Source organism: Pimephales promelas, chromosome 20, assembly GCF_988280905.1.
Source record: "Pimephales promelas chromosome 20, fPimPro1.hap1.1, whole genome shotgun sequence".
In the NCBI taxonomy this organism is placed as follows: Eukaryota; Metazoa; Chordata; class Actinopteri; order Cypriniformes; family Leuciscidae; genus Pimephales; species Pimephales promelas.
In genome coordinates, this window is record NC_142788.1 from 875,224 (window position 1) to 887,600 (window position 12,377).

Here is a 12,377-nt window from a genome sequence, read left to right on the forward strand (position 1 = left end):
GCGTTATCGAAGGGTAACGCCCCCTTTTGGGGGAAAACACCTCTATACTGTCTATGGTAAAACAAACGGATTCCCATGAGAACAGAACTCGCACTAGATCTGCAAAGTTTCTTGATAGCAAAAATGGCACAAACTTAAAGAAGCTAACGTTACTGAATACGGGGTTACAGAGGTGTCCCTTTGAAATGGTCGAAAACTGGATTAATGACCCCACACAGCGGCCAAATATGGACTATTCAGACATCTAACGATACCACTATCTCGTGGAATCGCCAAGTAAGCACGTAGCCTTTTTTTTTTTTCATTAACACTCACAGTATGACAAACTAGACGATGAATGGATCATATTTAACTTGATTTAAGCTATTGACATAGTCTAATAAGGTAACGTTAGCTGCTAACAGCTTAGTCTTTCTAATAGCTAGTCGACAACAAAACTCTCAATAGCTTAAATCAAGGTAAATATGATCCAAGTGACATGGCCTCATCGTCTAGTAGTTTGTCATAGGCTACTGTGAGTGTGTAAATGATAAATAAATAAATAAAAAAGGCTACTTACTTGGTGATTCCACGAGATAGTGGTATCGTTAGATGTCTGAATAGTCCATATTTGGCCGCTGTGTGGGGTCATTAATCCAGTTTTCGACCATTTCAAAGGGACACCTCTGTAACCCCGTATTCAGTAACGTTAGCTTCTTTAAGTTTGTGCCATTTTTGCTATCAAGAAACTTTGCAGATCTAGTGCAAGTTCTGTTCTCATGGGAATCCGTATGTTTTCCCATAGACAGTATAGAGGTGTTTTCCCCCAAAAGGGGGCGTTACCCTTCGATGACGCAAAAGTGGCGTTGGTCTATCGATACTCGATTCTCGATGCCCAACCCTAGTTATTAAAGACATCGTTAAAATAGTCCAAGTGACTTCAGTGGCTCAATCTTAAAGAGTAATTAAACACTTCACCAACTTTTTTTAGTTAATGATCTGTAAGAGTGGATCTTTATTACCAGTCATTGATTCGAGTAACTTTTTTGACATTTGTTTATAAAGTGTTTTATTTCTACAATATATGGTGTAAAAGCGTCGTAGTGCTGCCCTCTTCAGGTTGAACGGTGGCTACTGCAGTTGAATTTTCCTATTGGATGTTCTGCACTTTGTGACGTACGCAAGTTTCAGCTCACCACGCAAACTACGCCCTTGGCAGTGTAAAAACCATCTTGTGTCGTCAAAACCACTGTAGCGAGTCAGGAGCTGGAATTGTGAGTATTGAAAATGATCAGAATAGAGTGTTTTAGCATCTATTTCGTCCCCTCTATCTCTGCTGGGGTCTGCCCACTTTTTCAGCATTTTCAAATATTGCCAGTGGGTGGAGTCAGGCTCTGACCAGGGGTTTAGTTACCCTTTAACTTTATCAAATGACGAGAATACTTTTTGTGTGCAAAAAATAAAAAAAATAATGACTTTATATCAACTATTCGTTTCCTTCTGTCTGGGCGAACTGTTGTTGTACGTCACACGCATCACACACATGACCAGCGTCGGCCAATAGTGAGCCTACGTGTGACGTAGCTCTACGCAATCACACTACGTTAACTGACTACAGGCCCATAGAGAAGGAAATGAATAGTTGAAATAAAGTCGTTATTTTTGTTTGTTTTTGCGCACAAATAGAATCTCGTCACTTGATAAACTTAAGATTGAGCCACTGTAGTCACTTGGACTATTTTAACGATGTCTTTAATAACTTTTCGAGGCCGGCAAATTTCATCCCCTCAAGAAGCCTATGGACTAGTATGCAGGAGCGATCTTAATATCTTAAATATCTTAATTTGTGTTGCGAAGATGAACGAAGGTCTTACGGGGTTGAACAACATGAGGGAGAGTAAATACTGAGAGAATTTTCATTTTTGGGTGAACTAACCCTTTAAGGTTGAACAACTGTAGTCACATGGGCCATTTTAACAGTGTCTTTACTACCTTTCTGGGCCTTGAAAGTGTCAATGACGTTGCTGTCTATGGAGGGATCGGAAAGCTCTCGGATTTTATCAAAAGTATCTTAATTTGTGTTCTGAAGATCAACGAAGGTCTTACGGGTTTGGAACAACAGAATTTTCATTTTTGGGTGAACTAACCCTTTAAAATGGCCATAGAGTTTCTCCAGCTCATTTAGATGCAGATGATAAAAACTGCTTCCCGCGATCTCGACACAGATTGCTCAGAGGAGGATAGAGGATAGGCGTGTGTAAGCTGGTCATGAGCACTATCTGCTTTCCCACTGTGTGTATCAGAGCTCTGTCACGTCTGTCACCAAACACTGAAAATCAATGGCATCCAGTTGCTCCAGAAGCGACAAAAGTTGGTCAACGTATGACTGTGGTCATATGTGTCATTTAAAACTAAACTTCCCTTAATGCTATTTTGGATTCTGCATCTTTATCCTTTACATGTTACAGTCATCTGGAAGTATGATATAAATCATCATCAGTTATGGTTGTTCCTCATCTCACCCTCGCTGCTATGACATGCTTTCTGGCATTCGTGTGTGAACACGAGGTAGACTCGCCACCCGCGCGAGAGGAACGTGGCAGTGTTTGCCAGGACAGATGGTGCGTGAGATTCATCTCTAGAGATATTACGCAAGAGCTGTGAATTTCACCATGACTGCATGTACCGAACGTGTGGACATGTATGTAAGTGTGTGTTTCTGTCCTGGTCACGGAAATCTTCACCCCGTTTCCTTTTATAATATGCTGACATACATCATAATTAGGAATAAACAATCCTGTACTGTACTTGTATAGCCAGCGTTGAGTTTCAACACCAACACTATTTACTCCCTAATGCCCTAATGTGTGTTTTTATTTAGCTTCATTCATTCTGTTAAACATATCAACAAAATAAAAGGCCTGTAATCAAAGATGATTGTAACTTAAAGCTAAAGAACAAGAAGACTGAAGGTATATTTTTAGGATGAAGTATCACTAGTGTGATTTGATTGTCAGTACTTCACAAAAACTGTGTACACCGTCCACTTATTTCTCTTGATTGCATAAAGGCGTGTTAGGTTTACACAGAGGTCTGTTCGCTGTTGTTTGTACAGTGCTGCATGTGACCTGAAGGAGGACGTTGTTGAAGGAAGTCTCTTTTCTACATGATTTGAGCAATCAAGCAGGTTTGTGGCTCTACGTCAAGCGTGATGTGCTGCTGGTTTGTAAATGATTGGTTTCATCAGAGCAGACTTTGTCTCTGTTCGGGAAACTGAGCTGACCTTTGAACTTGTGGCTCATAATGGCAGATAAGCAGAAGAAACTGGACTTCTTTGGCAAGAGATCTTTCTTTGGACGACATTCTCATCGAAAAACTGCAGAGAGTAAGAGTTAGTGAGTAATGTTCGTACTCTTACTGTGGTCTGAAATCTTGTAAATATACTGTAGGACACACGGCTGACTTGCAGTGTAAACAGGTCTGCTGTTCAATATATTTCCATATCACTGCAATATATCACTTCAATATATCACAATATAATATAATTTGAACAAACCCGCTCTGGTTAGGACTCGTAATTTTACCATAAATGTTGGTTTCAGTTGTTCTGGGAAAGTTAAAGATTCTCAAAGAAGTGTTTTAATTGATCCATTTATATTCTTCCCTTTCCCCCTCAGTTGTTGGATATTGATGTGAATTTATTATACTTTTCCACCAAAAAAACTAACCCTACCTGTGCAAACTCGCCATCACCTAATAATAGGATATCTAAGTTGTTGCTAGGTTTGCTTTTGGTGGCTAGTGGCTTATTTAGTAGTTGCTAACTGGACCAAATGCAGATAGACCCAACCCAGAATATCGCTGTGATATGTTGGTTTGTCCATTACTCAATTAAAGCCCATTGTTTTGTTCTGTTGCTTTGAAGAGTTACTCAGCTCTCGTTCACAGGCTGCATGGTTTGTGTTGTCATCCAGGTCTCTGGGACAAACAGTGCAGGACCAAACGTGAGCAATAATAATATTGATGCATTCCTTAGTCTTAGAAATCAGGCCATATGTGCTGAAGAGTGGAAATCAAGACTTATTTTAGTAAGTACTCAGCAATAATCTCACAAGTGTTGAATATGAACAAAGCGAAAGTGATAGCATGCCCATGCTCTTAAAAATATAGACACATGGCATCTTATTCTTCTGACCAGTGAAGCATTGAACAACATGATTTCTCTAACTGCCGTCTAGTTTTGGTGGAATAGTGACCTGGTGCCACAGACTGATCTAACGGGTGTGACATCACTGAGCTGCATAAAAAAGGGGGATGTTTGCACAGAACGGCGCTTGCTTTACACCGCGCTGCTATTACATTGTTTACTATAGTAACTCTAGACGGATGCTTCTGGTTTAAACCGAAACAGGTTTAGCGTGAATGGCGTCTGGGATAGGTTCAGCATGAAAATGCATTCACAGAAGACGTATATTTAATATATTTTGGAGACTTGGTTTAACGTGAAGATCTTGGGTAAGAGTGCATCTTTAGACAGCACAGAGCAGTGTTTGCCAACCCTATTCCTGGAGCCACACATTTTGGATTTCTCCCTTATTTGACCCATCAATTTCAAGTGAAGTCTCTTCTAATGAGCTGATGAGTTGAATCAGGAAGAGTTGTGTACAGTTGGTGTGCCTCTAGGAACAGGTGAGGGAAGCATTGACAGTTCTGCTAATGACTGTACACTTGGATGGATTCATCAGCATTAGTAAGAGTAAGAAAACAGGGTACACATTACTTTGATAGTCCACTTTAGACATAAGTAGCTTTGCAACTACATGTCAACTTAAGCCTGGTTCACACTGCAAGGTTTTAAAACGTCGGGCTGAACTGTGCGGTTCACACATGACATGCTCTGAGTGAAATCGGGAGTGCTCAAGTTGTTGAGCTGTTCACACACACACACGACACAACGTGATTGATCCGCAACAGGAGGTAACTCACTACACAACTCTGTCACCCAACGATTCTCTACAAACGAAAAATTGCGCGATAAAACTAACCGGAAATGACGTGAAACAGCACGCGCGCGAATGCCCAGCGAAGAATACTGGCCTCAACCCACGCCTTGCTCTGATTGGCTGTAGCTCATGACATCACTGAGATTGAGTCGTGCACAGCTCTGGATATCTAGCATGCTATATATTATTCCTGGGCTCGGCGACGCGTCTGCGAGCGTCTTTGATGCGTTGTTGGCTCTTTCATACTAACAGATTGGCGAGCGTTCATCACCTGCTAATCCTCCGCGATTTGCACGCGATAACACCCTGACCTGTCGGCGACTCAACGATTTGCAAATCTGGCTTAAATTGGGGTTAAAATCATGTAGTGTGAACTAGGCTTAACTCTCAATAGAGTATTAGTAGACTGTCAGTTTAGGCTTAGCTTTAAGGGTTTGGGTTAGTAGAATAAATTGACAGTATACTGTAAGTACTTGCAAAGTCAGTAGAATATCTGTTGGTGTATCAAATAAAGCAGACAGTCTACTAGTACTCTAATGACTGCTATTGACATGTAGTTGCAAAGTTTGTAGAATGTCTAAAGTGGACCTTCAAAATAAAGGTCTGCTCTGAAACCCATTGTACCATGTCAATGTGTATTACATGTCTTGCTTTCCTGTCTTGTCTAGTTTGGAGGGGAATATTCAAAACAGTGAGCCTGGCCCTTCCTTGGACACCAGCATAGGATATGGCCATGGCCCTGTCCCGCACAGTGCTTCCTTGAGTCCTGACCAGTTTGAGGGCTCAGTGTACGGCCACAGCATCCAGTCGGGCCCACAGCGCCCTCAGCGACCCAAACTACAACACTCTCAGTCTATCCTCCGCAAGCAGGCAGAGGAGGAGGCCATCAAACGCTCACGCTCTCTCTCTGAAAGCTATGAGCTCTCCACAGACCTGCAGGACAAGAAGGTACAGTGTCACGACTAATTCGTACTGGACCAGATATGCTGCATTTTGTAGTTTCCCCAGCCATGAGTATCACAAATGTTGTGTTTCGAACTGGCCTCATCTTCTTACTATGTACTTATTAAAGTAATTATAAATACTGGGTACTAACCCTGAACCTACCCCTAACCCATGTACTTACCTTATATTAGCCAGTACTTTCTAGGTAAGTACACTGTAAGTACACGTAAGTACTGTACTGTAAAAGGAAGCGTTACCCTTTATTGTTTATGTGTGTTGTACCCCCTAATTAACCCTAATCACTTTGTTGTGATAGCATCTAAAGCGTATATTTCCTGGTTTTCCCAGGTGGAAATGCTTGAGCGGAAATACGGGGGCCGTTTCATAACCCGCCATGCTGCACGCACCATCCAGACAGCTTTCCGCCGACACCAAATGAACAAGAACTTTGAACGCCTCCGGAGTTGTATGTCGGAGAACCGCATGTCCCGTAGGATTCTTTTGTCCAACATGAGGATGCAGTTTTCCTTTGAAGGAGGAGAGAAAGTCCACGGGTCTGTTTTTGAGGGCAAGCAAACGTCTCTCCTGGAGGATACCAGCCAAGTAGGAGCCATGGCTCTAGCTGGAGAGATGGTTCCTGTAATCTTGGAGGCCCCAGAACCTCAAAACGATTTAACAGATACAATCACAGAGCTAGAGAACACTTTCTCAAGGCAAGTAAAGTCATTGGCGGAGTCAATTGACGATGCACTGAACTGCCATAGTCTACGCAAAGAGGAGATCCAGCCTGAACAAGTTTGTCTGCACCAGGAAGATGAGCTCCCTCAGCCTGATGAGCAGCACAAGCTTGATGAGATCTGTGACGTGACACTCTTCATCGATGAAGAGGAGCTCTCTCCACTGGTCCAGCCTTCCGGCTCCGCTGACCAGCCCTCCAGCACCCAGGCTGGCCAGTCCGGCGGCTCCTCGCAGGAGTACTGGTCCTCGAGGCCTAAGGAGGACAAGGACACTAGCTACAGGAGCCCTCCGCCCCTCGAAGGCCAGGGGCCGCAGCTCTGTAAGGACTTACCCCTGTTGACTATCGAGCCTCCCAGTGACAGTTCAGCAGATACAAGCCATGGCTTGGGCCAGCCACAAAATAACCACGAACAAACCGTAGCAGGACCACAGGCCGGTTCCAAAAACATCTCGCACGGACTACCTCCCAGAGTTCCCTTGCTTTCTCAAGACGAAGAGCCACTTAGACACCGGCAGGTGGAGAGCCACCTTCCCGCCAACGGCAACCGGCAGAGCAAGACAGAATCAGACTTTTCAGATGGAGACAACGACAGTCTCAACAGCAATTCAAACTCCATCGACACAATAAACTCAGAATCCTCATCTCGAGATAGTCTCAGCAAGCAGACCTACCACAAAGACACTCGCAACAGCTGGGACTCTCCAGCCTTCAGCAGCGATCTAGTGCGGAAAAGACAATACCGCATTGGCCTCAACCTCTTCAATAAGTATGCATTTCAATGACATAATTTTTACACATTTTATCACCAGAAGAAGTGGGTGTGAAGGTAGCCTCTGGTTTGGGGTGCAATTCTAAATAACTGCCTTTCTGTTTCCTTCTACACGTCCAGTATCGGCTATGACTGAGTGTTCAGAAGGATACGACGTTAACTTGAGCTGCTCCTCTGCTTTCAGAAAGCCAGAGAAGGGAGTGCAGTACCTTACGGAGAGGGGCTTTATCCCCGACACGCCCGTGGGAGTCGCACACTTTCTCCTGCAGAGGAAAGGCTTGAGTCGGCAGATGGTCGGGGAGTTCCTGGGGAACCGGCAGAAACAGTTCAATAGGGATGTTTTAGAGTAAGTGTTTTCATCCTACTTACCCATTGTGTTATTAGATAAATGTACAAATGTGGTGTGTGTGTGTGTGTGTGTCAGCTGTGTGGTGGATGAGCTGGATTTCTCAGGGATGGAGCTGGATGAAGCTTTGAGGAAATTCCAGGCTCAGATCCGTGTTCAGGGAGAAGCACAGAAGGTGGAGCGCCTGATCGAGGCTTACAGGTGCTGTCGCATCACCAAACACGCATCTACTACACTGAACCTTGCAGGTTTTATCTCTGACATAATTCTTGAGTAAATTAGAAACAACAAATAAACAAGGCAAAAAAGATGATACAGCACTAATTGTAGAAAGATGACGTGTATTGCATTCAGATGGAATGATGCGTGTTGTGTGTGTATGTGTTTAGCCAGCGCTACTGCATCTGTAACCCTGATGTGGTCCGTCAGTTCAGAAACCCTGACACCATCTTCATCCTGGCATTCGCCATCATCCTCCTCAACACAGACATGTACAGCCCCAACGTCAAGCTGGAGCGCAAGATGAAGCTCGAGGACTTCGTCAAGAATCTGCGAGGTTTGGATGGAAACTCTATTTAATTGGTAACACTTTACATTGGCTTCAGACTTGATACAAGGCCACAGAAGAGTCCAAATATAGACCTCATGCACCAGAGAAACGTGGGCGCCGTCATCTTTAGAATATTGTCTTTGAACTTACGTTTTTGCAGTCGCTCTGTATATTTCTATGGCATCGCTGTCGAGGAGTAATTAGCTGGTGAAGTGGATTTACTTATTGTAGAGTTAACAAAAGTTATCATGAGCATTGTAATGTTTATCATAAGCATTGTAAAGCAGATGTCTTAACAAATATCGACCGGGATTTTTTTTACGAGCAGTTCATTCATACCTATGCAAGATCGCTGTGGAAATACAGACCGGAAGTCAAAAGGGGCGGGGCTAAATAAGGTCTATAGAGCGACATGACATGCCAGTTCAGTAGCTGTAGTGTGTGCTATAGCCTTGTGTGTGTGTGTTGGAAGGGGTTGATGACGGAGAGGACATCCCTCGGGAGATGCTGGTTGGGATTTACGAGCGGATCCAGAAGAAGGAGCTGAAAACCAATGATGACCATGTGTCTCAGGTGCAGAAGGTGGAGAAACTCATCGTGGGCAAGAAGCAAGTAAGCTCATCCCAGTCCATGAAACTGGCCCAGATACCGCCCATGTACTTAATGAAGATAATGAGGCTGTTAGCCGTAGTTTAAGAGCTCTTTAATCATTTCTCAACAATTCTGATACAACAATTTTTAATCGTCAACTGTGAATTGCGTGATTCACTCATATTTCTCTTGGATTACAGATTGGATCGCATCACCAGGGCCTCGGATGTGTAAGTATACTTCATGATGTGTGTGGTAAGCCATGAGAGAGAAAGAGATAGTGTGTGTGTGTGTGTTTTTGTGATTTATGAGAACAGAAATTTGTATAATGTAATGGATATTACACTGGTATTACAACGTGAACGTGATTTATGGGGACATTTCCTTCCTGAGTCCTTGTATTTGAAATGGCTTTAAAAACACACTAAGCAGTGTTTTATTAAAAATTTAATAATTGTGTGTTTGTGCGATGGGTAGGTTTAGGGGTAGCATTGAGTCGGGATGGGTCCAGGCGCAGGTCCACCATAGAGGATCCCTCAGGTAAACAGAGAGACTGATATTAGCATAGACGCCATCCTTCTTATGATGTAACGAGTACATCAGGATTTACGGGACGTGTTCCCGGTTCCGGCTGATCTAAACTATGCAGCCTAATTTGAGTTTAGGAAGTCTATAGTGTGTTATGTGTGTGCTAGGCCAAAGAGATGTGTTTTTAGTCTAGATTTGATCTGACAGAGTGTGTCTTCTTCCCGGACAATGTTAGGAAGATTGTTCCAGAGTTTTGGTGCTAAATAGGAAAAGGATCTCCCGCCTGCAGTCGATTTGATATTTTAGGTATTATCAACTGGCCGGAGATTTGAGATTGCAATAGGCTGCTGCGTTTTGGACTATCTGAAGTTTTTTTATTAAGCGTGCAGGGCAACCACCCAGTAGAGCATTACAGTGATCTAGCCTTGATGTCATGAACGCATGAACTAATTGTTACGCATTTGACAATGAGAGACACGTGACTTTCAAATGAGAGATTGGTATCAAAGAGCACAACCAGGTTGCTAACCAATGACGAAGACTTAACAGAGCAGCCATCAAGTGTTAAACAGTATTCAAGGCTGTTACGTGTGGACGTTTTTGGTCCAATAATTAGAATCTCTGTTTACTACTCAGAATTTAGTAGTAGGAAATAACTAGTCATCCAGTTTTTTATATCAGCAATTCATTCTAATTATAAATAATAATTAAATAATTATGTGAGCTGGTAAGTTTCATTAGGTTTTGAAGAACTATAATAGTGAAAGCTAACTCCATGTTTCCTAATTATATCTCCTAATGGGAGCATGTACAGAGTGAACAGCAGCGGTCCTAGTACTGAGCCTTGTGGTACTCCATACTGAACTTGTGATGGATAAGACATCTCTTCATTTACTGCTACAAACTGATAACGGTCAGATAAGTCTGATTTAAACCATGCCAATGCAGATCCACTAATGCCAACATAGTTTTCTAGTCTATTTAAAAGAATGTTGTGGTCAATTGTGTCAAATGCAGCACTAAGATCGAGTAACACTAATAGAGAGATACAACCACGATCGGATGATAAGAGCAGATCGTTTGTGACTCTCATGAGAGCTGTCTCGGTACTATGATGTGCTCTAAATCCTCGCAGATATCATTTCTTTCGAGAAAGGAACACAGTTGTGAGGATACTGCTTTCTCCAGTATCTTTGACAGAAAAGGTAGGTTCGAGATCGGCCTGTGATTGACTCATTCTGTAGGATCAAGTTGTGTTTTTTCAACAAGTGGTTTTATCATAGCCAGTTTAAAGTTTTAGAGGTAGAGTTAGTGTGTGTGTGTGTGTGTGTGTGTGCGTGTGTGTGTGTGTGTGTGTGTGTGTGTGTGTGTGTGTGTGTGTGTGTGTGTGTGTGTGAAATTAGCTACATTTTGGGAAGTAGTCCTCATGAAAAGAATGGCTTAATAAATTTCTTTCTAAAAATTCAAAAACACATTCTGTCTATGGGTTGCATTTACAGTAAGAGCAGAGTAGAAAATACCATAGTTGAGTAAAAAATGTGTGTGTGTGTCAGGTGCTGTCTCAGGCTCACCGCAGGCTCGTGTGCTACTGCAGACTGTTCGAAGTCCCGGACCCAAACCGACTGCAGAAACTCGGGCAGCATCAGCGGGAGATCTTCCTGTTCAATGACCTGCTGGTGGTGAGGGCAAACACACACACACACGATCACATGTGTTATTCTACAGATATGTACAGCCTCTGATCACTGTGGTTGGTGCTCTTCTGTGACAGGTGACCAAGATCTTCCAGAAGAAGAAGAACTCGGTGACGTACAGTTTCAGGCAATCTTTCTCTCTGAACGGGATGCAAGTGATGCTCTTTGAAAACCAGTGTAAGAAATATATCCACAATCAGAAACGAATATGAAACCAAAACTCGTCTTTCTTCAGTGCCGTTTAAAAATGAAGGAATCAGGAATTCAGCAGCAATAATCATGCAACTATATAAATCAATCACAGATGAAGTCTAGAACATGGACACTGAATTTGATAATTCAGTGATTTATTGACATTTTTGTTTTTGACTTAATAAAACAATATGTTATTCCTTCATTTCATGGCGCTCTCAGTCCTGCATAATGCTGCATAGTGCATGCATTGCTCATCGTTAGTTCATGTTAATTAATGCATTTACTAATGTCCTTATTGTAAAGTGTTACCTATTTTCTTTATTTGAATGTTTCTTGATATTGTTCTCAGTCTATCCCAACGGTATCCGGCTGACTTCGGCCATTCCAGGAGCGGACTTCAAAGTCCTGATCAACTTCAACGCCCCCAACCCTCAGGACCGCAAGAAGTTCCTCAGCGACCTGCGCGAGTCCATCGCTGAAGTCCAGGAGATGGAGAAGTACCGCATCGAGTGTAAACACACCTTTATTCTTCCCCATCCTCATGACCCGCTTCTGTGGGATGTAGACCTTCATTTCTGATGGACATGCCAGGGTCATTCAGATGTAGAAACTGCTGTCGTTTGTTGTCCGAGTGCAAGTGTGTGCTCTATATGAATGGCGTGTGTGTGTCTGGCTGTTTGCAGCGGAGCTGGAGAAGCAGAAAGGGGTGGTCCGGCCCAGTATGTCTCAGAGCATGTCTGGCCTGAAGAAAGAGAAGGGGAACGGCAGCATGGGCCGCACCAGCCTGGACGACTCTTACGCCATGGGCGAGGGCCTAAAGAGGAGTGCGCTCAGCAGCTCCTTACGGGATCTCTCTGAAGCGGGTGAGCACAGGGGACACACACCGATAACAGCACCCTTCAAAGAAACAAGTGAAACATTAAGGGCCCTATTTTATCTATCTAAGTCTACAGCGCAACGGCACAAGCCTGAATCCACTTCTGCTGGTTTAACGACGGGACAAATGGTCGACGCTCCCGGCGCTGGTCTAAAAGGGTC

At 43.2% G+C, this 12,377-nt stretch overlaps 1 protein-coding gene across 5 annotated transcripts in view; it reads left to right on the forward strand.

Annotated features, from left to right (window-relative positions):
* Window positions 1-12,377, forward strand: part of iqsec1a (IQ motif and Sec7 domain ArfGEF 1a) — a 45,534-nt gene that overhangs the window by 28,826 nt on the left and 4,331 nt on the right. For 3 of the 5 annotated variants that reach the window (XM_039671340.2, XM_039671337.2, XM_039671338.2), the window contains exons 2-12: window positions 5,651-5,930; window positions 6,276-7,432; window positions 7,620-7,781; window positions 7,860-7,982; window positions 8,171-8,337; window positions 8,804-8,943; window positions 9,123-9,152; window positions 11,004-11,129; window positions 11,222-11,321; window positions 11,689-11,850; window positions 12,023-12,202. In XM_039671340.2, coding sequence (XP_039527274.2) covers window positions 5,651-5,930; window positions 6,276-7,432; window positions 7,620-7,781; window positions 7,860-7,982; window positions 8,171-8,337; window positions 8,804-8,943; window positions 9,123-9,152; window positions 11,004-11,129; window positions 11,222-11,321; window positions 11,689-11,850; window positions 12,023-12,202 — 2,627 coding nt within the window. Of the gene's footprint in view, window positions 1-3,186; window positions 3,375-5,650; window positions 5,931-6,275; window positions 7,433-7,619; window positions 7,782-7,859; window positions 7,983-8,170; window positions 8,338-8,803; window positions 8,944-9,122; window positions 9,153-11,003; window positions 11,130-11,221; window positions 11,322-11,688; window positions 11,851-12,022; window positions 12,203-12,377 lie in introns of those variants that run through there. The other 2 variants (XM_039671336.2, XM_039671341.2) reach the window with 2 other exon arrangements.